This window comes from Bicyclus anynana, chromosome 8 (genome assembly GCF_947172395.1).
Source record: "Bicyclus anynana chromosome 8, ilBicAnyn1.1, whole genome shotgun sequence".
NCBI classification, from domain to species: domain Eukaryota; kingdom Metazoa; phylum Arthropoda; class Insecta; order Lepidoptera; family Nymphalidae; genus Bicyclus; species Bicyclus anynana.
The window spans coordinates 10,624,301-10,651,844 of record NC_069090.1 but is presented as its reverse complement, the minus strand read 5'-3'; the positions used below and the strand labels follow the sequence as shown (position 1 = coordinate 10,651,844).

The 27,544-nt window shown below is 35.9% G+C and overlaps 2 protein-coding genes across 2 annotated transcripts; one reads left to right on the top strand and one right to left on the bottom strand.

The window, feature by feature from the left end:
- The first annotated feature begins 3,403 nt into the window (after positions 1-3,403).
- Positions 3,404-6,353, top strand: LOC112058084 (piggyBac transposable element-derived protein 4). Its single transcript, XM_024098762.2, has 2 exons — positions 3,404-3,946; positions 4,228-6,353. The coding sequence occupies exons 1-2, from the start codon at positions 3,660-3,662 to the stop codon at positions 6,212-6,214; spliced, it is 2,274 nt and encodes a 757-aa protein (XP_023954530.1). The 5' UTR covers positions 3,404-3,659; the 3' UTR covers positions 6,215-6,353.
- A 928-nt stretch (positions 6,354-7,281) lies between these two features.
- LOC112055213 (pupal cuticle protein) lies at positions 7,282-19,269 on the bottom strand. The gene is made up of 3 exons (XM_024095234.2): positions 19,110-19,269; positions 9,212-9,458; positions 7,282-7,878 (listed from the first exon to the last, which is right to left on the bottom strand). Exons 1-3 carry the CDS (start codon positions 19,119-19,121, stop codon positions 7,454-7,456), a joined length of 684 nt encoding a protein of 227 aa, XP_023951002.1. The 5' UTR covers positions 19,122-19,269; the 3' UTR covers positions 7,282-7,453.
- Between the last annotated feature and the right edge of the window lie 8,275 nt (positions 19,270-27,544).

The window sequence follows — 27,544 nt, the reverse complement described above, 5'->3', positions numbered from 1 at the left end:
ATTAACTGCAATTATTTTATAAACTCATTTACTTTTAAACCCTCAATTAGGAACTAATAAAGTAATTAGGTATTTGAAATCACGTCATAAATATAACCCATAAAGCCCGTGCGACTGACCTAGACGTTTCGTGCGTCTTTTGTTTCATGGTATTTGCATAAGGTTAAATTGGCTCGAGTTTTGATTCTTTATAAAAAATTAGGCTCAGTCAAGCAGCGCTACTCGTTATGAATAATATATATTTACTAATTATTAGTTATTAACACGTTTGAATATATCGCAAGTATGATAATTTTATGACAATTGTTCCTCTTTTACACCCTGCATTGGTATAAAGCATATAGCTCAACATTATATATAGCTCAACATTTCTCAAGTTATACAATACATAGCAATGCTTTTAAAGAAAAGTAAAAGGAAAACCTTCTGAAACATTTTTAACTAAACGATTCATAAATATTTTTTTCGTTTAAATAATGTATCTAGAATAATTTTGCGAAATAACCAAAGTGATGCATAAACGCGTAACTACGTCCAAATATCAAACGATGAATTTTTTTTTGCACTTAGTACCATAAGTAACTGTATTTTTTTCGAAATCAACTTTACTCGAATGGATAGTATCTATAACGTTTAAAAAGATACACAAACCTAAAACTTACAATAATAATACTCCCGACCGAATTGATTCTTTTTCGGCCACGGCAGCCAGTCTCATGGCGAGATTAACCACGTACGCAGGAGATATTTTAGTACACAAGTGTTTGCACAAGCACAGGTGCACTCACTCTCATAGTCCGATGGGACGGCAGATCGACACGATTAGTGAAAGATCAGGCGCAGGACCAACCGCTTAACGTGCTCTCCGAGGCACAGGGGTGGAACAACACAGCCAACATCGCAACTCCAGACTGCTAATAAGATTTTTCTTGAAAGAAAAATCCCTTTTCTTACAAGTGAATTCAGTTACTAAAAGTAATTCAGTTTCATCACAAATCCCATGGAACCACGAATTTTTCCAGTATGCCTATGTATCCTATCCAGGGTAAAATCTATTTTCACTCATGTTATATATCATACACACACGAGCATTTATATTAAATAAGTAATGTAAGAGTCAAATTGTAAATTAACATTACTTATCTATATTAAAAGAATTATATTAGGTAAACCTTTTGTACACTAAATTTAATAAAAAATATTGTATCATTAATATCTAAACTAATATTACAAAGACGAACGATTGTATTTTTTTTCTGTTTGTTTGTGACACATTATCTCAAAAACTACTACATCGTCGCCGAGTAACAGGCTATATTTTATCCCCATATGATATGGGTGACCGTAATCATACACGAATTATTTACGGATGCAATATATCACAAGTTAGCCAATGCTAAGTATTTCTACAAGGCACTTTTACGGATACCTAAACTAGACACGCGCCACAAAAGAAGTCCTGCGGGTAAAACCTGACCTAAAATTGACAGCGCCTTACACTAATGAGAACAAGAACAAAAACCTTGTTTGTTGACTTGTTTCGTGTCGCGGATTTTATATTTAATTTATCAGAAATGTAAATAGCAATATTAAACTTGCTTTTATTTGCTATTTATATAAAAAGCTTTCTTACAACAAAATTAGAATAAGAACTTTCAGGTAAGGCTTTCTACAGCACCACCATATGGCTTTATTTTATAATGACCCACTGCAGGGCCAAAATTGATCCACCACGTTGATCCAATGTGGATTGGGCTTAGGAGTTACTCGTTGGATCGGTACTGAGTCTAAAAGTATCTGTCACTAACAGATGTTAAAATATGATATGTCCAGCGGTCCTATTCATTAACTTCTACGGTCTATTAGCCACCTAAAATAATAGACATCAAATCAATAATAATAATAATAATTTTGTATTCCTTAAAGAAAAGTTAACGTACGTGTAAATCACAATAGCAAACACACTATAGTTAGTAATTTTGATCAGGAGACAGGAGGGCTATTCAGTAACGATGTTTAGTATAACACGCAAGTGCAAGTTTCGAATTCACCTCTATTTCTCTTTTTTTTAGAGAGCGAGATACGAGGTCGAAACTCACACTGTCGAAGTTATAAAAATATCGTTGCAGTTACCAATAAATTCAGTCAATACAAAATCATGTGACCTAAGTAGCTAGTTGGTAAATTTCGTTTTTATCTACTAAAGTTACTCAATAAAGTTAGTGAATAGCAGAACTGATGGCTAGATGGACTGATGTTTTCCAAGGCAGGGGCGATGTCCCATAAATTTTCTTACTTCAGGCTGCTACTGGAAATCTATTGAATAAAAACTCAAAGTTTCATAACCTGACCCAGTGTTCGAATAGGATTCTCAAAATCCGTAGCGCAAAAGATAATTTCTAATAGGCTGCGTTCTGTCTGAACAGCATTGCTATTTATTTCTCTTCATACGTAAACGCAAAACAGTGCATCTTACTAAGTATACCTTGGTATAGCAAACGGTTGATCGGTTTATTGGGACCCTCGTAACTTTAATTTCAAGTTTTCGACTTTAATAAACACCATTATCAAATAACATTTAACCTAACGTTTCAAAAGTGCTTCTAAACTTATCGAATCAAAGCCTAATTAAAATATAATACTTAATTTTGACATTTTCATGAAAATATATTACATGATTCTTGTAACAAAAGTAAGTTGCCTTTTCAAATTATAACTGAAAAAATTTAAAATCGACTTTTTGTTTGGCTGAGCATTCTAATTTCAAATTAATTTTATTTTAAAAACATGGAATTCTTTTTCCAATAGTTTTTTATTGATTAGTATTACATTTTCATCGCATTTCAGACTTTTTTGCCGGTAGAATGGTAATTAGCCAAGGCCCAAGCTTACCACCAACCAGACCTGGACCAATTAAGAAAACCTCAATCGGCCTAGCCAGAAATCGAACCCTGGATCTCCATCATGTAAATTCACTGCCCAAACAACAAAAGTACTAGTATGGAGATGAAATATTTTGTGTTGTTTATAGCTTTGTTTAAAATTCATTTACTCTTGTGCTCTTAAATACCTCGCTACGCTCAGGATTCGTTTTTGAACCCCTCGCTTCGTTCGTGGTTCAATCTCTTGCTCCGTATTCAATAAGTAAAAATCAATTTTTCTCCCTAGCATAACTAATATTATTAGTTCTCTCTGCGATACGAGTACTGCAGGCAATGGTGGGTGACCAGACATCCTATTCAATTTTTTTCTTAAATAGAGAATATTTCTGTATAATATTTTCTATTATTATTTACAAATTAATATTTATCCATTTAATAAAATAGAAATGAATGATTTCTTTAATAAACAAATAAATAACTAAACTTTTATACTTCAAGGACTAACCACATTAATTCTATATTTTAACACATTTAGTGCTCACTACTCGGATCCGAGTTGGGAGGGGGGATAGTAGCGGTGCCGCGCACTCGGATCCGAGTGACCGGCCTGTGCATTTTGTAGTAGTCAGTAAGCCGCCGGCGTTTGAGGTGAGTTTATGTTGGTTTGCGCGACCGCTCTGAAACATATTCAACTTACGAAAACGCGTATTGGTTTCATTATAACAGTGTAATTGTGACTTTTACACACGATCGTATCAAAGCTATTTTTGCACTAAAATGGACAATAAGGCTGGACCGTCTGGAAGTAAATCTACGAGTAGTTCTAGAAAAAAGCGTCGGCAAAGTGATGACTATGAGTCTGACTATAGTGATGAGGATGTGTATTCTCAAAGAGCTGATGAAGACTCTTCAAGTTCAGAGGACTCTTCTAGTTGCGGCAGTGATGATAGTATCTTTGATACTAGACTGAAGCAAAAGACGACCAGCCGTGTACCACCAGCTCAACCTTCAAGGTCATCTGCCCCAAAGACGACAAGCCATATACCACTAGCTCAACCTTCAAGGTATGACTAACTAATGATGTTATGAACGCATGACAATAAATATTTGAAAACAATGTGGAAAATGAAATCTCCGAGTGGGAATCGAACCCGTTCCTTCAGGATTCCATCCTTGACACTTTAATCACTAAGCCTCAAAAGCCAAATTCCTCATTGCTTTGAACCGTCTCAAAGAGGTGTAGTTACCATCAAAAAATGCTTAAAAATATTTATTATGAAATTAAATTGATTGAACTCAATAATAACAGTAAATTGTACTTAATTCCATTTAATTTTATTTAAAGGTCACCTGCCTCAAAGACAGTCAGCTGTGTACCACCACCTCAACCTTCAAGTTCATCTGCATCAAAACGTGGTTTATGTGAGTCAGATGGAAGGGCTATCATTCAATGTAAGCGATTAAGACCTTCATTTAGGGATGGCCCCACGCGTAATAATTCTACTCAATCGTTGAAGTTACCAGATCTAAATAGTTCCTCAGCATCGAAGTCAGCGCCTCGACTACTGGAATTTGATGGAGACGGTAGCTTTGAATTCAATTCTGAAATTGACTGCCGTCCTACATCGCCGAATATCGTACAGGACTATGGAGATTTTTTGCCGGATATACCAATTAACCCTACCAGTTCAACACCTAGCGTATCTCTTCTGAGATCCGATGCGATCACCCCCAACCTTTCGCCAGAACGTGATGACGTCTCTCCATCAATTATGGCTGTTCGGAGATCTGGAAGTCGTACTCCAGACTTACCCGATGATTTTTATCTATCACCCAATAACTCACCCTCTGGTCAAGGAGCCACTACCACCTGGAGCAGTGATCCAAGCTCCATGAAAAGCTTAGAGTTTACTAAGGAACAGGAACTCTTAGTGCCGCCTCCAACTGATCCTTACGAAGCATTCCGACTAATGATTGATGACGAGTTGTTAGATCTTATAGTTCGCGAGACCAACGCGAACGCAATAAGAGTCGGTAATGCACAAAACGTCAAACAAAACTCCAGAATAAAATCTTGGAAAGATTTAACAAAGGAAGAACTGCTGACATTTTTAGGACTCCTTCTTCACACAGGAACAATTCGACTAAACCGTTTAAGTGATTATTGGAAACGACACTATTTGTTTAATATTCCATGCTTCGGACAATTCATGTCACGAAATCGTTTTTTACTTATTTTACGATGCCTACACTTTACGTCTGTAACCAGTGAAGAAGACCGTCTCAATAAAATCCGACCATTCATGGATCATTTTAACAATAAAATGAAAACTATTTACTGTCCAGGTAAAGAGCTATCATTGGATGAGTCCATGGTATTGTGGCGCGGTCGGTTGCTGTTCCGACAATATATAAAAAACAAACGGCATAAATATGGCATTAAACTCTATGTTTTAGCAGAACCAGATGGTACGGTCTTGAAATTTCAAGTTTACGCCGGTGCTAATGATGAGACATCAGGGCAAGGACATAGTAGTAAGATTGTCTTCAAACTACTAGAAGAGAGACTGGACTGTGGCCATCATGTATACATGGATAATTATTATAATTCTTATGGCCTGGCTGTGAAATTGCTAGATCGACAGACATACTGCACAGGAACGTTAAGAAAAAACAGGAAAGATAATCCCGTCGAAATTGGCTCTGTTTCACTGGAAAAGGGAGAAAACAAATCCTTGTTCTTGAACGGCGTTCATGTCGGAAAATGGAGGGATAAGCGATACGTTCTGTATATTTCTACAGAACACGGTAGTGAGATGATGGAGACTACTTCCAAAAGAGGATCTATAGTAGTGAAACCAATGGCAATCGTTCATTACAATAATTTTATGTCGGGTGTTGATCTTCAAGATCAGATGTTGGCATACTATCCAGTCCAAAGGAAGACGCTGCGTTGGTACAAGAAGCTGTTTGTGCATATGCTGCAAATGAGCCTTACTAATGCATTGCACTTGTACAATACATTTTCGGCGAATGACAAATTAAATCTATATGATTTCCGTATGAAGATACTGGAGAAGCTTTTACCTGATCCTAATGATGTAAATCGACGCAATGTTTTGAAAGTGAAACACGAACTCACAAAAATAGAAAAGACCCGGACGAGAGTTAAGACAGTAGGAAGAGTCACGAAACAAACTATCGAAGTGGTCCGAAAAGAATGCAAAGGTTGCAAATCACAGAAAAAAAGGGTGCAAACAATTTATGAATGTAAGCAATGTGAAGGTTCTCCAGGTTTCTGTACAAAATGTTTCTGCCTAGCACATTCATAATTGTTTTCATTAAATTTTATTGTTTTGTTACCTATGTGGTTAAAATTTTCAGAATATTTTTTATTCCTTTGTACCTTTATGTGAGTGACTCACCTTTATTCTGTGACAAGTTTTCAATTAAACTTATAATTATTACGTACTGATACTTTTGATTGTATGGCTTTGATTTGATTTTTGATAAATATTATTGTATCGCTCAGATTTATGAATGTCTTCCTCAATAAATAATTATTCAAATGCGCATTATATTTTATTTACTATCTATATCCCTATGTTACTTAGGGATAATATAGCATTTAAAATGTAAAAGAATTATCGAAATCTGTGGAGTAGTTCCATTCCAACCATTGCTGTCCCTTACGCTCGGATCCGAGTGACCGGCACCTGGCGCGCTATGTGCCTAACACTCGGATCCGAAAAAGGTTATTTTTTATTAAAAAAATAATAATAACAATATACTTTCATCCATATTTTTAAACATACCTATATACTTAATCAAAATACGCCTTAAAAAAATTTGGTTTCTGCCTAATTATTTTAATAATATCTTAAGCAGTGAATGTGTTAAAAAGTTACTTTTCCCGTGAAGGCGGAAAGAATTTTTGCCCATCTAAGCTGTAAAAACGACTTTTGCTTGCTTATATGACTGGGCCAAAGTAACTTTTCCAAGCAAGTATGAGATTTAAAATAAATACTTGACCCCGTGGAATTTTTGATATACCTACTCGTATACTTACTACTATACCCTACTTTGATATTATTTACTAATGTTATGTAGATAACTTGATAACAATTTTGTTTAATAAATTTATCTTTAGAAAATATTTTTGTCTTATTGTTAGAAAAAAATATTAGGTAAATTATTATTGAGTACTTTCGTAAATGAATGACAAGCATCTACGTTTATTTGAATTAATTTGGTGGAGATTATAAAATTTTAATTAATCTGTAATTATTAAAAGTATTTAAAATTCCTACCTAATCTGTTTCAACTTTCAAAACATAAACGTTAGAGATATTCCTATAAAAGAAGGGTTATATTTAAATTAAATAAAGAAAAACGGTAGTTATGTAACATTATAAGATTTTTATTACATTAGTTAGGTACAAAACTCCCTCTAGCGTCGCTATCCACGTCGGTCATACTTTATACAGCTTAACATTTTTTTTTGGTTTTTTATTCACTTTTGTATAAAAAATAGTTTCACAGGCAGTGCGGGGGCCGAATCGGAGGTAGATTTAGTGCCAGCCGTGGGCACCGTGGGCGCTGTGGGCGTCCCAGGGCTCTTCGGGCGCGGAGGCGGCGGCTTGCGCGGCATGGGCGAACTGGGCGAAGTGAGACGCGCGCGCGTGTTGGACCTCGGGCGTGTCTACGACGTACTGTCCGTCGTGGGTGAGTTGGATGTGCGCTTGAGGGCCGGTCCATTTGCCGTAGTTGCCAGCGTAGCCAGCGCCGTAGCCAGCGCCGACTCCAGCGCCGTATCCAGCTCCGTATCCAGCACCAGCGCCGTATCCAGCGCCAACGCCGGCGTATCCGCCGTGAGCGGCCTTAGCTGCTTCCGCGGCGTGAGCGGAGATGTGAGCGGCCTTTAGGTGGGCGACCTCGGGGGTGTCGATGACGCGACCGTCGTGGGCGAGGGGGGCGGGGCCGTATTTGTGGAGACCTGGGAACAGGTAAAGGTAAATTAATATTGAATAGTTCCAGGCGTTACTTAGCGTTTTTGACAATTGACATTGACAATTAATTTTCGCTATGCTCCACCAAAAGCAGTCGAAAGGTTTAGGTTGACATAAGTCTGCTGTTGTATTTCATGTAGTAGCCATATGGTTCTATCATCAAATTCTGCGCTTATACCCAAAGCGTATTGGTAAGATATCGTTAATGCCTTCTTTAGGATTCGCAATTAACACCTGATCAGCATTTAGGGATAGATGGCACATGCAAACAAATAGAGTTATGTAGATTGGTAAGGAATTCCTGTGGACACTCCACTATCATTGTCAACATCAGATCATCCCTATGGTACAAATAACTCTCCAATATCCCCAAACTATAGACAAATATTACTAGCAATAACACGCTTTAACTCTGTGGATCTAATTACAAGACATAAAAAACTCAACACTTCTTTAGCGATAACGTCTGAGTCGATTTAATAATCTGGAAATCTTAATCCAGTCATTTGTAATTGCTGTTGTGACAGACGTGACAAGCAATCTATTGCTTGTTCAATCAACACACTGCAACTTTCAATTTACGAACTTTTTACTTTTACTTTGATTGTCTGCAACAGTTCAATTATGTCCTAACTAGCTTTATGTCAATAGCGAGCGTTACATAAATACCTACGGCTATGCTTTGTTTGAGTTTAGACAAATGGATCGCTAAAATTGAGAGTAGATAAGTGCGTTACCCAATTTCGATCGATTTAAGTACTAAAATGCACGAACTAAAGTACGTTACCATCCTGATGCACTTCAACATGATTCAATAAATATCCCTCTATCTACTTTTGTTTTCGATTGCTATACTGATAGAGTATCTATAGATAGTTAAATTGATGCTATGAACCAAACGTACTTAGAACCTAGACTCTACTTAGAACCATTTTAGATTAATAGTCTGATGACGACCGTGATTAAAGTGCGTACACAGAACTGGAGCTAACTCTCTTACTGCCCTGCCTCTGCACGTATGTCATGCTTAAATCTTTTACTCTACTTTGAATACAATTTCCATCAATAGATAGTGATCCATAAGTAAAGTTACATAAGTATACGCATATTTACTAGAGGTAAAGGTTATAGGGGTGATCAAAATGTAAGGGCAGGGGTTGGATCTAATGAGCCAGTTTTTAAAATTCTCTAACCAATAGAAAGATATATTTTCAATGCCCACGGAAACGGAAACTACGCAGGTAAAAACTCGGGGGGTCTGCTAGTTTTTTTTACAATATTTAGGGTTTAATTTTGTAGTTTAAAAATAAGGTTAGTTACCAGCAGCAGGGGCACCATAGTGTCCACCGGAGCCGTACGCGGGCCCGGCGAGGTAAGCACCGCCGGCGGGCGCCCAGGCGCCGTGCGAGGTGGAGGCTTGCGCGTGCGCCGCGAGGTGAGCGGCCTTTGCGTGCGCTACTTCGGGCGTGTCGAGCACGTACTTGCCGTCAGCGCTCAGTGCTATGTGCGCTGGCGGGCCCGCGTAGTAGGATGCGTGCGCGAGGCACAGGGAAGCGGCAAGGATAATCTGTAACAATAGACAACGTGGGTAAGTCTATGTCCCTCTAAAAGCCTTATTAGTTTCACAGTTAAGCTGGACTCAAACCCGCGAGAGGTAGGAATAGGTATCGATCCCCAAATTTCCTTGCGACCCAGGGCTTGTTGTGTGCGCAGAGGGAGACATCGGTAAATTTACAAGAGGTTCCGGACGTCCTCCAAGTGTGTATTCGTGGTCATTGAAGTGAGTGGGTAAATGAGTCCCATATAACCCCGCAAATCTACCCTGAGACCAGACTTTCTCAGCGCCTTCATATCATCTCAATCTCATCATCTAGAAGGTTTATTTACCTGCTATTCTAAACGTCCATGACGTCTAACATCGTTCATCATCGTCAATGATTTTATTGTAATTAATTTATAAAAAAAATACTATCCCAAACACAAAGACAAACTGCCTTTATGTGGAAAAGTTCATAATTTTTAACCTTTAACAGAAAATATTAAGATTCCTATATAATTCCTAATTACTTTATGATCGTGGGATAATTTGTGAAGTATTTTTACCGACAATTTGTAAGCTATCGGTGTAATCAATCTTTTTCTCGATAGCGTGGATCAACTAATATGGGCATTGGGTTATGTGAAGCCGACAAGCTATGCCGACAAGGCTGTTATATTTATTGATGGCTGCTTCAAGTCAACACGACAGATTAATGATTTATATCAATTATTAACTGACTTGTAAGGAGAAGAACTTAATTGTAAAGATCGAACGTCTGTCTTAATTGAATTTCACCTTTTCGGTTTTAAGTATGACATGATACATTTTTTTGTCTTAAGGTCTTCTTTAATCATTCATTATTTTTAATAAGGGACTGTGTATAAATAAGTAAATCACTATCAGAGTTGTGTTGAAATGCTATTCAAAAGTCGTTGATAATATCATCTGATTCCCTCAACGAGTTTTTGCGGAAATATGATTCTTTTATATTTTAGTATGACATATATTGAGGATAAAATAATATATAATATTAAATAATCTAATCAAATTTAATAATGAAAATCTTAAACAAACTATTATCTTTTAGTTGTACCTAAAAAATAAAGCCTTTCACAATACATCTGCTGCAATTTTTCAAAATCAAATAAATCAAATCTAACCTAGCAGATATAACAAAAAATCTAAATTAAAAAAGACGTACTCGTAAGAAACATCTTCACGCGTATTTGTTCAAAAGTAGACCTCTTTAGTCAGTACAAAAAACTGTCTCTTTGAAACGCTTTTTCTTGATGTCATCGTTTCACGGCACGGTTCACTTAACCGCAATAAATTGAATTACTTCAAAGAAAGAACCGTCTATTACCTTGAATACAGTTGGCGGGAATATAAAAACTTTGGATTTTGAAAGACCATCGAATCGTAAAGTGCAGTATTCTTTTCGATTTACTTGAGAGGATGCACAGCCTATAATGGAACGTGCTTGCTTAAGATATGCCTTGACTACTGTTGACTAGTATAGTAGACCCATGTGGGAGAAAACGGAATCTGGAAGGGCATTCTATAATTTAGCAGTGAGGATCAGAAACAAAAATTCGAAACGTACGAGTCCAAGGGACATCAACTACGTATCATCATCATTAAAAGCCGATGGACGTCCACTGGACATGATCTTTTGCATGGACTTTAAACACCATGGTCTCGAGCCACCAGCATCCATCAGCGAATTTCTATTTCGCAGAGATTCGTCCAAAATAAAACGGACCCATATAATACCGTGATTCTTACGATATACGGGTCACGTTACTGGTACGCACAAAATGTTCATACTAAACATGGTCGTAAAAATGTTACACAGTTAAAAAATTCGGCGCAATCGTAAACGTGACGAGAACATTTTTTTTGTAAGCGTAACATGATAATACGATAATAATTTCAAAGTAGGTTTATTACGGTTCAAATTAAAATTGTAACCATTGAGAAAATTTGTACATAGCTAACAATATTATCTTTTGGTACATCAAATGTGCGTGTATTTAATTCGTTAGACATTTGTATTTGTAGCAATGTTAGATCGAAAATCTCCAAAGTCTGCGAAATGATTTACCAAAACAGATAATGGTTTGAATGGCTTTTTTTCGAGGTACGTGGGTACATACGGTTTATATTGTAGGAGGTTGGTGAAAACGTCATGAATTCATTCATTGATTTCTGTACAGTGAGAAATTTTACTTATTGTGTTTTGTAGTTTTATTGGATGAATATTTAAAATGTGCGCGAACATCCTAATGTAACTAGTATCTCTAAATATGATAAAATAGTAACAGTTTCCTGACTAATTACAAAACCTAAGTTAAAATTAGATCCAAATAAAATTGCGACCTGTCAATTTTAAGCAAAATCAGACATATTCATTAATAAATTAATAACAAAGCTTAATATTTCCTTCACGTCCACGTAGCCATAGCTTGTAATGATTTGCATAAACGAAATAAATTCCAGAACTAAACGAACATTATGTAAATGTTTGTAAGTGATTCATATAATCAGAGCAAGTTTAGGCGATAAAGGTGTGGCCGCAGTGTGATAACAGATAAACTGGGAAGCAAAATCTACCGGTAATTATGTACGTTGACCGATTTATACGCCGACGAAAGTTCACGTAACAGGTAAAATAATAACTCTTTAATATAAATCTAGAAATCTTGAACTATATTTCTTACGTAATAGATCTACCTATTTGCATTTAAGACCAGACATTTCTAGTGATAAGTCATCACTATCAGCCCATGTTCGGCTCACTGTTGAGTTCGAGTCTCCTCTCAGAATGAGAGGGGTTAGGCCAATAGTCCATCACGCTGGCCCAATGCGGATTTGGCAGACTTCACACACGCATAGAATTAAGAAAATTCTCTGGTATGCAGGTTTCCTCACAATGTTTTTCCTTCACCGTTTAAGACATGTGCATGCTCCGGACCGGATTCGAACCCACACCCTCCGGAATCGGAGGCAGAGGTCATATCTACTGGGCTATCACGGCTCTAGTGTATCACTTATCACTACGGATAAGTACGTGGAAATAATACAAAAAAATGTATGAAATTTTACAACCGTACATAAAGGCGCTAAGCATTAAGTTTAGCTTTAAATCAATTTATCAAATTTTATCGCCTAGATAGAGTAAGCCGATAAGACCAACAAAGTCATTAACAACACTATTAAAAGCCAAGTTATATTAACTTGTGTTACAGACTTGGGTTTCAATTGGAAACTATATTTTGTTACAAAATAAACCGCACGCACTTATTGGAATTTCAATATCGTACGAAAACCACAGCTTTTTACATTTCAAGGTACGGGCGACACGATATCTCGTTCTGATTTTAACAATTTTTACAAACAGTTACGCGGCAGTACAGTTACAATACTTTATAGTTGCATAACGTTAACTAGTATTAGTATCTTTAAAGATATAAATAAGTAATACTCAAAAGAAACTAAATATATAAGGTATCGTTAAATTATTTAATGTGTTTAGTAAAATAAAACCATTGATCTACTCTACATCTTCCGAAAAGGAAAGTTTAGGTTTCCTTAGGTTGATTGTTTTTGTAGGTACTGACAAAGGTTTACATGTCTAAGCAGCTAAATTTAAAAAGATTGTGGCAAAAAGAACAATGATTATTTTTAATACTCTAGTGCCTATGAAGCGATAGCTAAAGAGCAAACAAATACAACGTGTAGACAGATTATATCGTACACTAATATAGACAAGTCTGATCGATTTTGTACTAGAGTTGTTGCAAAACTAAAACGAATTGGTAATAACAAAAACGTGTAAGAAATGTCGCTTCATTCTCCATTATACTTTTAAAACTAGATTAGGAGTAACTGTATTGAGAGTATTGTAGTAATATCAAAATTACTATATTGACTTAATAACATTATTTCATTCACACGGAAGATAGATCTACGCATAATTTAAACAATGTACCAAATATGTATGTACCTAATATCGTCGTCATCAACCCATATTCGGCTCACTGCTGAGCTCGAGTCTCCTCTCAGAATGAGAGGGGTTAGGCCAATAGTCCACCACGCTGGCCCAATGCGGATTGGCAGACTTCACACACGCAGAAAATTAAGATAATTCTCTGGTATGCAGGTTTCCTCACGATGTTCTCCTTCACCGATTGAGACACGTGATATTTAATTTCTTAAAATGCACACAACTGAAAAGTTGGAGGTGCATGCCCCGGGCCGGATTCGAACCCACACCCTCCGGAATCAGAGGCAGAGGTTATATCCACTGGGCTATCACGGCTATACCTATAAGTATTATGTTTGATCTCATTCTCTACTGTATTAATATTTCAAATTATATAAACATTAGTGTTTTAACTTTACTTAGTTACAATTTCATAAATATTCATTTTATATTACAGCAATTATAATTGCGTTTTTTTTTACTTAAAACTGAATATTCCATAGCAAATTAAGTACGCAGTTAACTAGAGTGCATACCTAATACTAAAATTTGAATATTTTTAATAATTGTAATAATCACTCACCTACTGGTGAAAATTCTTTCATGAACGATTCGAAATCATTTTACTAAGAAAACTAGAGAAGGGAACATAAAGTAAATATAAAATTTTACTTTGTTATATATAGTAGAGTTGGGCTTTGAGTAAATTGCTATACATACGAGTATTAATCTAAGCGAATAAGCAATAGATGCATGTTTTATGCATAAGTCTATTCACGCGTTGAAGTTCAAAAAGTGAAACCAATTACAGATGAAATTTTTGTTATATTAATTTTGAATTAAGCGGGATAAATTATTTAATATGTGATGATGATTTAGAATTTCAAACTTGACATTCTGCATTATTTTTTTATAAACGTTACTCATTTAAAATTATAGGCATCATGTTGCGTGATATTCAATTTAATTTTACTTGAAAAAAAATGTTATAAAGAGATATCGATTTTAAGAAACTTTCCAACTAAAAGATCTTGACCGCTCATGTATCATAAACAATTGACTATTGTGAAATGCCAATTGAATAGCCATGGCCGGTCAGAAAGGTCGATCTCGTTCCCATTATACTTAGGAGCAACGTGGGAGCAACATTTGGGCCAGATCCTTTGACATTTGGAAATGCTACGAATTCTGTAAAACATTATCAAGTCACCTTGATCATTCGCATTTATGACTTTAAACTTAATCGCTTGTATTAGTCACTGCTTCTACTAATTTTGCGTAAATTGGATTTAATGGACTATTATCGATATTCCGGATACGTTCCATATTAATCAAGTGAAGTACCTTTATAAATTAAATGACAAAAGTAGGTTACATTTGAATAAAGAAATATACCGCACGCATGTACTTTTGTTACAAAAATGAAGCTAGGCAAATGTAATCATCATCATTAACAACCCATATTCGGCTCACTGCTGAGCACGAGGCTCTTCAGAGAATGAGAGGGTCCACCACTGGCCCAATGCGGATTGGCAGACTTCACCCACGTAGAGAATTAAGAAAATTCTCAGGTATGCAGTTCTCCTCACGATGTTTTTCCTTCACCGTTTCAGACACGTGATATTTAATTTCTTAAAATGCACACAACTGAAAAATTGGAGGTACAAGCCGCGGACCGGATTCGAAGGCAGAGGTCATGTCCACTGGGCTATCACGACTGCATAAAATTGTGCACTAGATTCAATTTACCCGTGTTACTTGGTTGTTGGAGTAAAACTGGAGTATTGTGTTAGGAAAATGATAAAATCTTTCCATGGGCAGAACAAAGCAAGTGTATAATTTGAAGGCGTGGACTTCATATCGACTCGCCTTGCATTCTGTTGCAAGCGCCTCTTTTGCAACGGTTCGGAATTATCATTCAGTGAACTGGTGCACAACCAGCCTTGCTCAACAGAGGAAGTGGGCGGGCGGGAAGTGGTATGGTATTCTGAAGGTCTATTTGTGGTTGTTTACCTGAATTTTCATAGGGAATAGGTTCTTAAGTTTGACCTAAGTGATCCAAATTGTTACTGACGCGTGCATGAGTATCATCTATATTATATGGAGGTAAAGTTTGTGAGGCTATAGGGGGTAGTCTGGAACTACTGAACCGATTTTGAAAATTCTGTTACGAATAGAAAGCCTCGTTACTTGTGAGTGTTATAAGTATTATAAGTATGAATTACGCGGGTGAAACCACAAGGAGTCTGCTAGTCTAATCTAGATTGCTAAAAAATGTTCTCTATGCCTTTCTAAATAATTTATCAGTTTTGTTTTTCATACACCCAAGATTGTCTCTAGCACACAAACGAAACTGAAATTAAGGTTTCTTGTCTAACAAAGAACGCAAAATGCAAACTCAAATTGGGAATGCTACAAATTTTGCCAAAAGGTATTGTAATAAGGACAGGTTTTCAAGGAAATCGAAACACTAATAGGCAGTCTAGTACCTGTTTATAAGTCATTATCTAAATTGGGTCGTTTCGTTTCACGTTCCAAAAATCAAGAAAATGTATGCACAGTTACTAACGCGTTGCGGTAATGGGTCAATACTACGAAGGTTATAAGTAAAATTTCGCGATATAAATCATTATTGCCCGCGTCACGCTCAAACGCAATGTGTTCGACTTTGCGGTTGCAATGGTTGATAATGATCGGGGAAAGTCGACTGATCTGAGTTCTTATCTATACTAATATTGTGAGTCTACGAGGGCAACCTCTAAATATACTAAACCAATTTTTTTAATTCTTTTACCAATAGAAAGCCACGTTATTTGTGAGTGACAAGGCATATATTTTATTCCCGTATTCTCACAGGAATTGGAATTACAGGGGTGAAACTGCGAGAGGTCATTTAGTAATGTTCTCTACATTTATACGCATTGAATTTGTGAACACCAAACCATAAATGCAATACATACCTAATAGATGTTGCTAAAAGGTTCTATGACGAGTCAAATGTCAATTATCACCCTTCTCTTGCGGGTAAAAATAATCTTTTAAAATGTTTTAAAATTATTAAAAATGGAATTGTTCCTAAATTTATTATATAAATGTTTAAGTCTTGAGTTATTCTTAAAATATAAATTGATAGTCTCATGAAATGAAATGAAAGCCTCAAAAAGATAACTTTCATAACCATATTAATGCAGTATCAATATAACAATTATGTTAAAACATTCAGCCCACCTAGAAGATGCGCAGGCTGCGTACTAAGTCGTGAGGTCATCTCGCTCGTCGCGCCCGCCCATGGCTTACGCAACGCTTTTCAGTTTTTCACTCGCCTACTTAAATAGATTGCGCCGCTTATTGATCTTATTGCCATTCATCTGTACAACCTTGACCGAATCGTTTGAAAGAAATTAACGCACTAACCTGATTGTATAGATTGAGTAAAAAGCTACTACAAGGAAATTTAAAATGGAATATCAACAGGGTTGTACGACAAAAGTTTATTCAATTAATTAAATTTAAAACATATTCTTAAGTAATCGCAAAGCGATTAATCGACACATAAATCAAATAAAAATATTGCTAATTAGGTATAGACTTAAAGCAAATAAGTGTTCCAGATACAGGCGCTATCAGTTATTCTGTGTGCCTAGTGGGAGTTTTCAATGTTTTCATACTGTTACTATTGCGTGAACGTAAACGCAAATTTACAGGGAATTAAAACAGTTGTGCAGTAGTGCCAATATATGGTGTTGTTGTAATTCCTTAGAAATTCACGTTTACGTTAACGCGATAGTAACAGTATCAAACTGCCACTAGGCCCTCTGATAGCGTATAGGCTTTTGATGTTTATGTAACAGTATATAGCTAGATTACCAAGACTTGGAAGATATTCACTGGAAACCTTACAGAATTGTTAAGAGGAGGAGTTCTGAACCAAAATGCAAATGAAACTATTATAAAAACAATGACTAAGTGTATTATTGATAATATGCAATCTTGTAGGCGACTCCAGCCCGATATGTATCTACATGAATTAATTGTTAAATCTTCAAATGCATTGTCTCTTAAAATCAACCTTGACACGATATTTAAAACATAAGTAGATTCCACTAACCGCCTAGATGCCGCCCCCAAAAGTTTAAGTACATAGGTACAATGCAAAACATTGTACATAGTCGTATTTAGAAGTTTCTAGTAATATACAACAAAGTCGAATTAGTTACACTATTTTTATTGGACTTAGAGCCTGCGATAGCGAGACCTAAATCATTTTATGAAGGTTTTTTTAATTCTTTACCATTTAGCCCTTGCCCACAATCTCACCTGATGGTAAGTGGTGATGCAATCTAAGATGGAAGCGGGCTAACTTGTTAGGAGTAGGATGAAAATCCATACCCCTTACGGTTTCTACACGACATCGTACCGGAACGCTAAATCGCTTGACGGTAAATCTTTGATGTAGGGTGGTAACTAGCCACGGCTGAAGCCTTCATTAGCCAGACCTAGACCAATTAAGAAAACCTCAATCAGCCCAGCCGGGGATCGAACCCAGGACCTCCGTCACGTAAATCCACCGCGCATCCCACTGCACCACGGAGGCCGTCAAAAGTGAAGTTTGAACTATTTAGCTTTGCAGCAACCCCTTGAAATACACCGTTGAAGATCAAACTTTAAGGGTTGCTTTGTTATAAATTACTAGAAACTTCTAAATACGACTATGTACATGATTTTGCGTTGTGTCTACTTAAACTCTTGGAGTAGGAGTATAAACGGTACGTAAGTTTTAAATACTGCTTCTGACAAAGATACAAACTTCTTAAAATAAATTCTCTCGTTTTGTATAACGCAAGAACACCTGGACCTTATTTCATGATATTTGAGTTATTAGATTTCTCTCCTCCCCAAGTAGCGGAATTTAAATATCGGAAAAGTCAAAGTATAAATAACTATAAACTTATCGCTTTCTCATTCCTTTTGTTAGGAAGAATTTTTGGTGATATTCCGAAAACGCTTCTTGCACACCATAAAGCATAGTTACGGATGAACTATTTAATAATATTAATTAATAACAAAACTAATTGATTTTAATAGTGTTTTGTATTATATTTTTATATTAACATTGTTAAAACTTAAAAAAGAAGACAAATAAAATAATTGAGAAATTAAAAACTAATTGAAATCTGATAGTGATCGTTATTTGTTCTTTTTTTATTTTATTAGTGTTTGTTACAGATTCAAATATTATATATATTTGTCCGCAAGAGTATCAATTTTCTTAATACGTGGTTTATGTAAATAGTTTAGCAAATTTGTCTGAACTGACCACGATTTTACTCTAAACTGAGTTTGATTACAATTTATGACACACTTATGCTAATTTTATTGCAATTGTACATTTCTAAGATTATCTGTGTTCTATCTTAATTTATAATTATTTACATAATTGTATATTATCATTGTAACTTTGTATCATTGTGTTTTACTTTCATTGTATTACCATGTAAAAAAATATTTTAGACGTTGTTCGTAGGCGCAAAAAAGAAAGTGTTTCAAATAATAATGAATCAAAAAAACGTTAATTTATGTAACAAATGGAAATTTTGATACAATTTCATACAATTATTTTTTTTGTTTACTTATTACGATTTTTCGAGATTATAGAGCCGTACGAGAAAAATATAAATCAAACACAAACTCACCATTGACTGCATGATTATTGTTTTTATAACTAAGGTTGGGAGATCTCAAACGAACTAACTAAGCGCTACTGGGAGTCAGTACTCGCTAAGAGAATTTCGCCTAAGCGTGTGTTCACCACCACTTCAAAAGTCAGAATGCTGTGGTTCGAAGCCCGCGCCCTTATATATGTAAAACCCCGCTAGGTAAGTCGTAATTGGAAACAATTAATTGGCAAGTGCAATGCCGTAATTTTAATTGTGATGCGTTTTGACGTATGATAAGGGTGATTTGGGGATGATCTATCCCAAGGTCAGGGCTATTCCCAATAATTCATACAGTTAGTACCAACACACATTTATTCTTGCGTAAAATTTGTGGTGTAATTGCCATGTATTTTGTGTTATTGGTAGCATTTTTTTATTTGGTTTTCTAATGCGTTATTTAGCTAGCTTAACTTGAGCAATACCTAATCTTTTTTTAAATAATTTCATCTCAAACATTATCCAAAATTACTTAAAGCTTTCTAATTTTAATTGCAATTGTCTATTCCTAATATTGATGCATTGTCTTTTTCAATATAATTTACTGGTATATAAATAGTAAGTACATATCAGAGATTCCATGAATACGTCGCTTTTCCCTATACACATATAACTTTTAGATGTATAATAAAATTGTCAATATAACAATGTCTAATTTAAGCCTAGATGATTACGAGGACATACACAAATACTTCCTCAATGAAATTCCAGACGGTAAAAGGCCGGTAGGCGGTACCGCCAACAAAGGACGCCAACGGGACGACGTTGATGTCTTTTGTATGGAAACTTCGATATAGGGCGTTACCGTCTAAGGTTTTTTTCAGATTCATTATTATGATAGGAGTGCCTATGATGCTAAACATGTAGTTAATCAGGCATCGTGGTATATTGTTAGAATAATAATAATTTTAAATGCCTTGTATTAAAAGATTTTACTAAAATTATGCAATCATTAATTTATGCCTGTAACAAGAGTTATAACTACAACTCTCTTGTTAAAGGTCTTGGACTAAAATCTACTAGATGATGGGGATCGCCCGTTTGCCCAAATCGTCAGAATTTTGTAGATTAGATGACAGGAAAGTCATACACAATTTCCGTTTTTAGCGGTGGGTAAGAACTGCAATAAACTTTAGGCTTTAAAGACAATTTTTATTGCTTCTGTTCGCCCAAAACATCAGAATTTATTTTTGTTATTTTGAGATCAAAATTCACGAGCCACGAGCGTTTCATTTTTCTACATTGTATTAATTATCCCTCCTTCCCTTCTATTCCCTTAGGTTACGCTCAAATAATCAGATTTTCGAAATGCACGCTTTTTAGCTATCAACCACCTTATCTGACGTACTAGATGATTATTTTTGAAGTTATTTTTTTAGGTTTTAGGCCTTACCCACCCTACTTGGTTGTACCCTCCAACATTGATGGCTCTTACTTGATGGAGATACTCAACAGCATGGAAGGTAGGCTTATCTGACGTGATGGAATAACTCCCAAAATCCCCTCTTCGTCTCTCTATCTATAGGCATTTTTTCATATAATTATTTAAGCGAGTCAATGTCGCAATATGTCGACTTCGTAACAATACGCGCAAGCGTATTTCAATTTTCACAAGGGCAGTAAAAAAGTGTAGATTTTTACTTAAACTGCAATATTTGTTCTGAATTAAATATTTTTGTCTATTTACAATTTTCTCGATCTGTTGTTCTTATAACTTTTTACATGCAATTTAGGTTGAACCATAACGAAATTCGTAATGTTACTTTATGTAAACATTACTTTGATAGTATATAATAAATACAGTTCGTTTAGACAGCTTTATTTATGGTCGTATCAATATAAACCCGAGCATGAATCAAATCTGATAATTTCATTATCTGTACAATTATGTTTTGTTGCGATACGGAAATATACTAACGACGAACGGCGGAACGTTAAAAGTAAAAGTATTTGTTTGTAATTTTACTTTTAATATTCTTTAACATTTTAAAGCGTTTTGAGCGTTTGTGGTTGTTAGGCAAGTTTATATTTTATGTAAAAAGTGTTGGAACTTTATAAAACGTACACGATATTTCGTTATCCTATTTTAACGGTCCACTACAGTGCAGGGATATGGAGCTTAAACCCACCACGCTGTTTCAATGCGGGTTGGCGATAATGTAAAATTCAGATGGTGATGATAATTATCAGAATCAGTTAGGAGGAGGATGAAAATCCACACCCCTTTCAGTTTTTAAACAACATCGTACCGGAACGCTAAATTGCTTGGCGGTGCGTCTTTGTCGGTAGGGTGGTAACTAGCCACGGTCGAAACCTTCCACCAGCCAGACCTGAACCATGTCCCGTAGAAGTCATCATAGGTCTGGGTAGAATAAATTTGTACGTCTTCCAATAAACCTGATTGAAAAAAATGTGAGCCGTCACGGGGCGTTTGACAGATGTGAAACATCGACATTATTATAATTGGCGACACCTGAACTGGGTTCTAACTGAAAATTGGTGCTGCATACTTTTATTGAAAGTATGCGGTAAAATGCTGAGCTAGGGCCTTTTTCTAGGTTATGCCACATATTACAGGGAATTCTTTAGTATTCCACTGTTTGAGTGGACAGTTAAGCCATAATATAATTCAGATTTAATGTGATATGTGGCATTACTTAAAAATAAAGATCTCTCTTTCTTTCTTTCTTCTTTCTTATAATCCATTAACACCGTACACACTACTGCATATATACTGCATATATATACCATCATATAGCATGGCGACGCGTCGTCACGGCATGCGTGTCCACGCCAAAAATCGGTTTTACTACTAAGAACTCGTATGCTTGACATTTATTGACGTTAAAACTTTCCATATAATTTAAGTACTTTTAAGTTATCAGTACTTACGTATCAAATCTACCATAACATGTCATGTCACACAAGTATATGTCATAATAAACTAAAACTCGATGTGCGAGGTGAAAATCACGAGCATTGTGACCTTATCAATCAAAATAGCTCTATAACCGCGTCTATAATCACCTCTTTAAGGCCTTATTGGAATCGACATGACTAATTGCTGTCAAAGGCCTATCATATATTATACAGATATGTTGGAACGTAAGCGTGAAACAACTAGTGTATATCTTATTATTTTACAAGCATTGATTCAGTGAAGGAAAAACATCGTGAGGAAACCTGGGAATTTTGTTAATTCTCTACGTGTGTGTGCAAAATCCACATTTGACCAGAGTGGTGAACTAAAGCTCACATTCTGAGAAGAGACTTGTGCTTAACAGTGAGCCGAAAATGGGTTGTTAATGATGATGCTGTATCTATGGAAGTAGATTTTGAAAGTACCTAGTTACATATAAGTATGCGACTTCTCCTTTGCATTTATGCTGAAGTTTTTAATAGAGATGTCCTGGATTCAATTCCCAGCTGGGGCGATTCAAATTTAATATTTACAAAATTGGCCAAAATCTGGTCTGATGGTAGCTTATCAGAGCGTCAAGCGTGCACGTTGCTTAGCAATTACAGACGCATGATAACTTATAAATATGTTTTTGTTAAGCAAACATTTTTTCAGTTTTATCTACAAACGAGCATGTCAAACGTAATCTGTAAACAACCAACCAAAACTATACCTTCTTTGAAAATAGAAGATCTAACCCATCCACCTAATAACTAAAATTTGGTACCCTTTTGGTAACTTTAATTTTAAGTTTTCGCCCAATTATTATTACCATTATCTAATAATATATTCATAACCTGTGCTTATAAACTAAGCCTAATTGAAATAAATGAACTTTGACTTTGATGCTTAGCACTTGACATAATTATTATTATTATGATAATTATTTAGTAAGTAAGTAAGTAACATTCAGTTTTTCACCACATAAATATCTAAGGGCTGTATGCTTTTAATAGCTTCAAAAACACATAAATAACGTAACGTATGTACCCATTAGCGACTCTTAAAGAGTATGGTTATGGAGCATATCCATTTGAAATATCCGTAAAACAATTTTAAGGGCATAGCGGCCCCACCTAATGATTTTCAAAAAGGATCTGATTACTCTACCTACATCGATTATTATTGACAAGATCTTATTTATCTTGCCTTGTTAGTGTATATGTTAAAACTTGCTACTGAATTTTAAGCAGTTGACCGATTGAATTTAAATTCAAAATTTATTTTCATTTTAAAAACTGCCAAACTAATCTCACTGTGGCCCTTGTAAAAATACTCAAAGTCACTCAGCGGGCGATGGAGCGAGCTATGCTTGGAGTTTCTCTGCATGATCGAATCAGAAATGAGGAGATCCGCAGAAGAACTAAAGTTACTGACATCGAGTCCCGAAGCTGAAGTGGCAATGGGCAGGCCATGTACGAAGAGCCGATGTACGTTGGGGTCCCAAGGTGCTGGAATGGCGACCCCCCACTAGGTTGACCGAGGACATCAAGCGGGTTGTAGGGAGCCGCTGGATGCTGGCGGCTCGAGACCACTTTGTTCGGAAGTCCATGCAAGAGGCCTATGTCCAGCTGTGGACGTCCATCGGCTGTTAATGATGATGATGGAGTTAATCTAGGATACGTGTATATGTAATGTGGGTAAATACCAGTGGCGATAGATGGAATTTAGATGAAGGTAAGCCGTCCCAAAGAAAAGGAAATTCATATAGCGTTATATATTTAGATACAGTACAACAATGAAAATGCATGAATTTTTAAAGGCAACCCGACTCGCATGAACTGTTCGCCGCTGGTAAATAGGTAAGTACGAAAATAGGTAACTAAGGAAGATCACTTGCACCATATGTAATTATAATTATTCAAGCTGTCAGTGCTTGTAATAGTAACGAGAGATACTTTTATCTATAACAAATCGTAAGGTTAATCGATTAGCACGTTTTTGTACCTACGAATGTTTTTCAATGTTAATGTTGCATTAAAATGCAACTAATGAACCTGCTATCCGAGCCGGAGTCTTTACAAATAGTCAAACTTGACAGCCGCGTGGCGCAGTGGGTAGTGACCCTGCTTTCTGCATTCACGGCCGTGGGTTCCTCCGTGGCGCAGCGGTAAGCGCGGTGGATTTACAAGACGGAAGTCCTGCGTTCGATCCCCGGCTGGGCTGATTCAGGTTTCTTAATTTCTTTAGGTCCGGCTGGTGGGAGGATTCGGCCGCGGCTAACCGCCAAGCGATTTAGCGTTCCGGTACGATGTCGTGTAGAAACCAAAGTGTGGATTTTCATACTCCTCCTAACAAGTTAGCCTGCTTCAATCTTAGATTACATCATCACTTACCAACAGGTGAGTTTGCAGTCAAGAGCTAACTTGTAAGAAAAACTAACTACTAACTTGAAAATAAAAAGCAATGTCTACGAGTAAGGAGTGAGGAGTTTGATAGGAGAATGACAGAAGAAGTGATTTGTTTCACTGACCCACCAATAAGCAAAGATATTACCACCAATACTTAGAATTTGGACATTCTGGTCGGAAATAGATATTTTTATAAGTAAAAGTTTTACTTTATTGCTCGCAACCTAATTAATAAGTGAATTTTATAAGAACTCCATACTTATGAGTCAGGATATAATTATGAAAGCAATTCAGTATTTTTAATTATAATTCTCATTTTTAATTAACACATAAAGTCGAGTTCACTTGACATAAACAACACATTCTTATAAGTTTACCAGAAATACAAAGCATATTACCAATTATTTTTTAACAGGTAGGTGCAATTTAATACGTTATAAAATTATCAAATACCAGTATTTTTAATTAAAAATTATTTGGTTCAGGCTTAAATATCATATAAGTTCATAAAAAGCCAAGTTCACGTGTACATTCATTACGTCCTACGTGAGTTCACACACGGCTTCCCATTTTTTTAGGCTCACACAGTTTCCCATTCCTTTTTTATTACGAACTGTAGTCTGTATAAAATAAATCCATACTTGAAAAAATATAAAACACTACTACACTAACGAGCCGTGATAGCCCAGTATAACCTCTGCCTCCGATTCCGGAGGGAGTGGGTTCGATTCCGGTCCGAGGCGTGCGAGGTGCATTTTAAGAAATTAAATATCACGTGTCTCGAACGGTGAAGGAATAACATCGTGAGGATACCTGCATACCAGAGAATTTTCTTAACTGCGTGTGTGAAGTCTGCTAATCCGTATTGGGCCAGCTTGGTGGACTATTGGCCTAACCCCTCCCATTCTGAGAGGAGACTCGAGCTCAGCAGTAAGCCGAATGTGGGTTGATAATGATGATGCATATCTACTACTAGCTGACGCCGCGCGGTTTCACCCGCGTGGATCCCGTTCCCATAGGAATACGGGGATAATAGGTATATAGCCTATCCTTCCCCGATAAATGGGCTATCTAACTTTGAAAGAATTTTGCAAATCTGACCAGTTCCTGTGATTAGCGCGTACAAGCTAACAAACAAACTCTTCAACTTTATTTTTTTTTTATATATTAACATAGATAAACGCATAAAATGGGAAATTGCCACTTAAATAGTAAAAAAACAAAGATTCATGTTTGTTTAATAGAAGGAATAACACAGTGTTTGCGGTAAGTCTGTAGGTAATTTATAATATATTTACAGCATTTATTTATGTTTGAATATAAGAAAATACAAGGAAAATATAAGAAAATATGTGTATGAAATTGTTAAACTTGGAAGCTATTTGATCGATCAATATGAAAATCGACAAGTATACGTATTTTTTCATGGAGAAAACGATTGGCGCAATTTGCAGAAAAAAAATTTATAATCCCGGAAAAATCCACACTTATCGCGGGGTTTGTAAAAAGTAACAAGTAATAGTAGTTCACGAAAGTCCGCTCATTAAATACATAAATTACTTATATACATTATAGCTCTGTTGTTGTATACAAATAACAACACAGCTATACAAATAACAACACAGCTATACAAATAACAACAGAGCTAGCCCTAAAATACACATTTCATTTTATATTCATCGAGAATTTTCTTGTAATCAAAAATCTTTATGAACTTTATATTTGTGTGGTTGTCGACCTTCACTCAGGTGATTTAGACAAAGTTTAATGTGAACTGATCAACTTATTTAATATATAAAAACAAGACCTTAATATGTTTCCGATGGAACGAGATTCTTGAGATACCTTTATTCGTGAATATGAATGAATGAAATTCTACCACCTTGACAGAGGAGCTTGTGATAAATGGAGCTTGCGTTAAAGACATATCCTCAGATAGGCGAATCATATACTGTTCCCTGGTTTGTCTCGTACAGAGTATTGGTTGCTGCATACGGGACGTGGTTGAGGCGATGACAAGATGAGGTGTTATGTAAAGGCAGGCGTCCACAGATCCGCATTGTACGTATCGGAGGCATCGCAACTCCGTAATTACTCTGTAATCTTACACGAATTATTTTCCGAAATCACGAAAGATTTTTGTGCCCCTTTTAAAATAAATTGCGTAAACGGATAAAACTTAAACCTAAGACGTTATTTTTTTTATTGAGTAATAATAGTTACATAATTGAGTATTTATTGAGTAGTAACTATACAGATCATGCCCACGTGAAATGGTGGTAAGAATACTACCTACATTTTCGCGCTGGACAGCCAGATTGATCCGGTACGCAAAAAAATGAGTTAATGGTTGTTTCTTTTTTTCATTGTCAGACTTTTTAATGTCATACAAATAAATAATAATTTACTTTGTATGCAGCATGAAAATAAATGTTAAAGCCTAAACTAGATTAAGTAGCTATGTTTTGCAAAATAATGTAGCGCAGATATAACAAAATAATTATGTTCGCCAGATATCACTAGATCCAACCATTTATCTTGCAATCATTACCAAATTCCGCCTGTATATTACAAATGTCAAAGTCTAGTAGCCAGAAGTCGTGACGCCTCCAGTAATTACATGTTACCCGGTTAGAAGCGATAAACGAGTAGTAATGCAATAAAATCTAGTTATAAACCTATTTACCTTGTAGTAATTTTGGTATTCTATATGTTTTATTATGTGGTTTGACAATAATTTACAACATTTGAAGTAAATCGCCCGTGGCTGTGTATCTCTTTTATTGGACACCTTGTTCGAGTTAATAGACTTTATACATTCTAACATTCGTCTAGCAGTTAAGCTCAGATTGACGCAGTTAAAAATTAACCTTGGTACAGATTACTTAACCCACTTCACCTGATTCTGTTTACCATGCAATAATTATCACCGAATCACAGAATGTCTTAAGTTAAGTGATAATTATAATAGATAACGCTTTGTAGCATTGATATAAATAATTGCTGAGTAAAGAACGGACGGAGAATGCATTATGTGTTGCTTCACAGACGTTGTTATTATGGAAATAAATATTATTTATTTTTGAGATTTTCATTACCTGTTC

Excerpts from the sequence above, each read along its gene's own strand:
- LOC112055213 (XM_024095234.2), bottom strand. Across the intron at positions 7,879-9,211 it reads CTATGGTGCCCCTGCTGCTG|GTCTCCACAAATACGGCCCC; the intron begins GTAACTAACCTT and ends ACCTGTTCCCAG.
- LOC112058084 (XM_024098762.2), top strand. The coding sequence starts at position 3,660 with ATGGACAATAAGGCTGGACCGTCTGGAAGTAAATCTACGAGTAGTTCT. Across the intron at positions 3,947-4,227 it reads CCACTAGCTCAACCTTCAAG|GTCACCTGCCTCAAAGACAG; the intron begins GTATGACTAACT and ends TTTTATTTAAAG.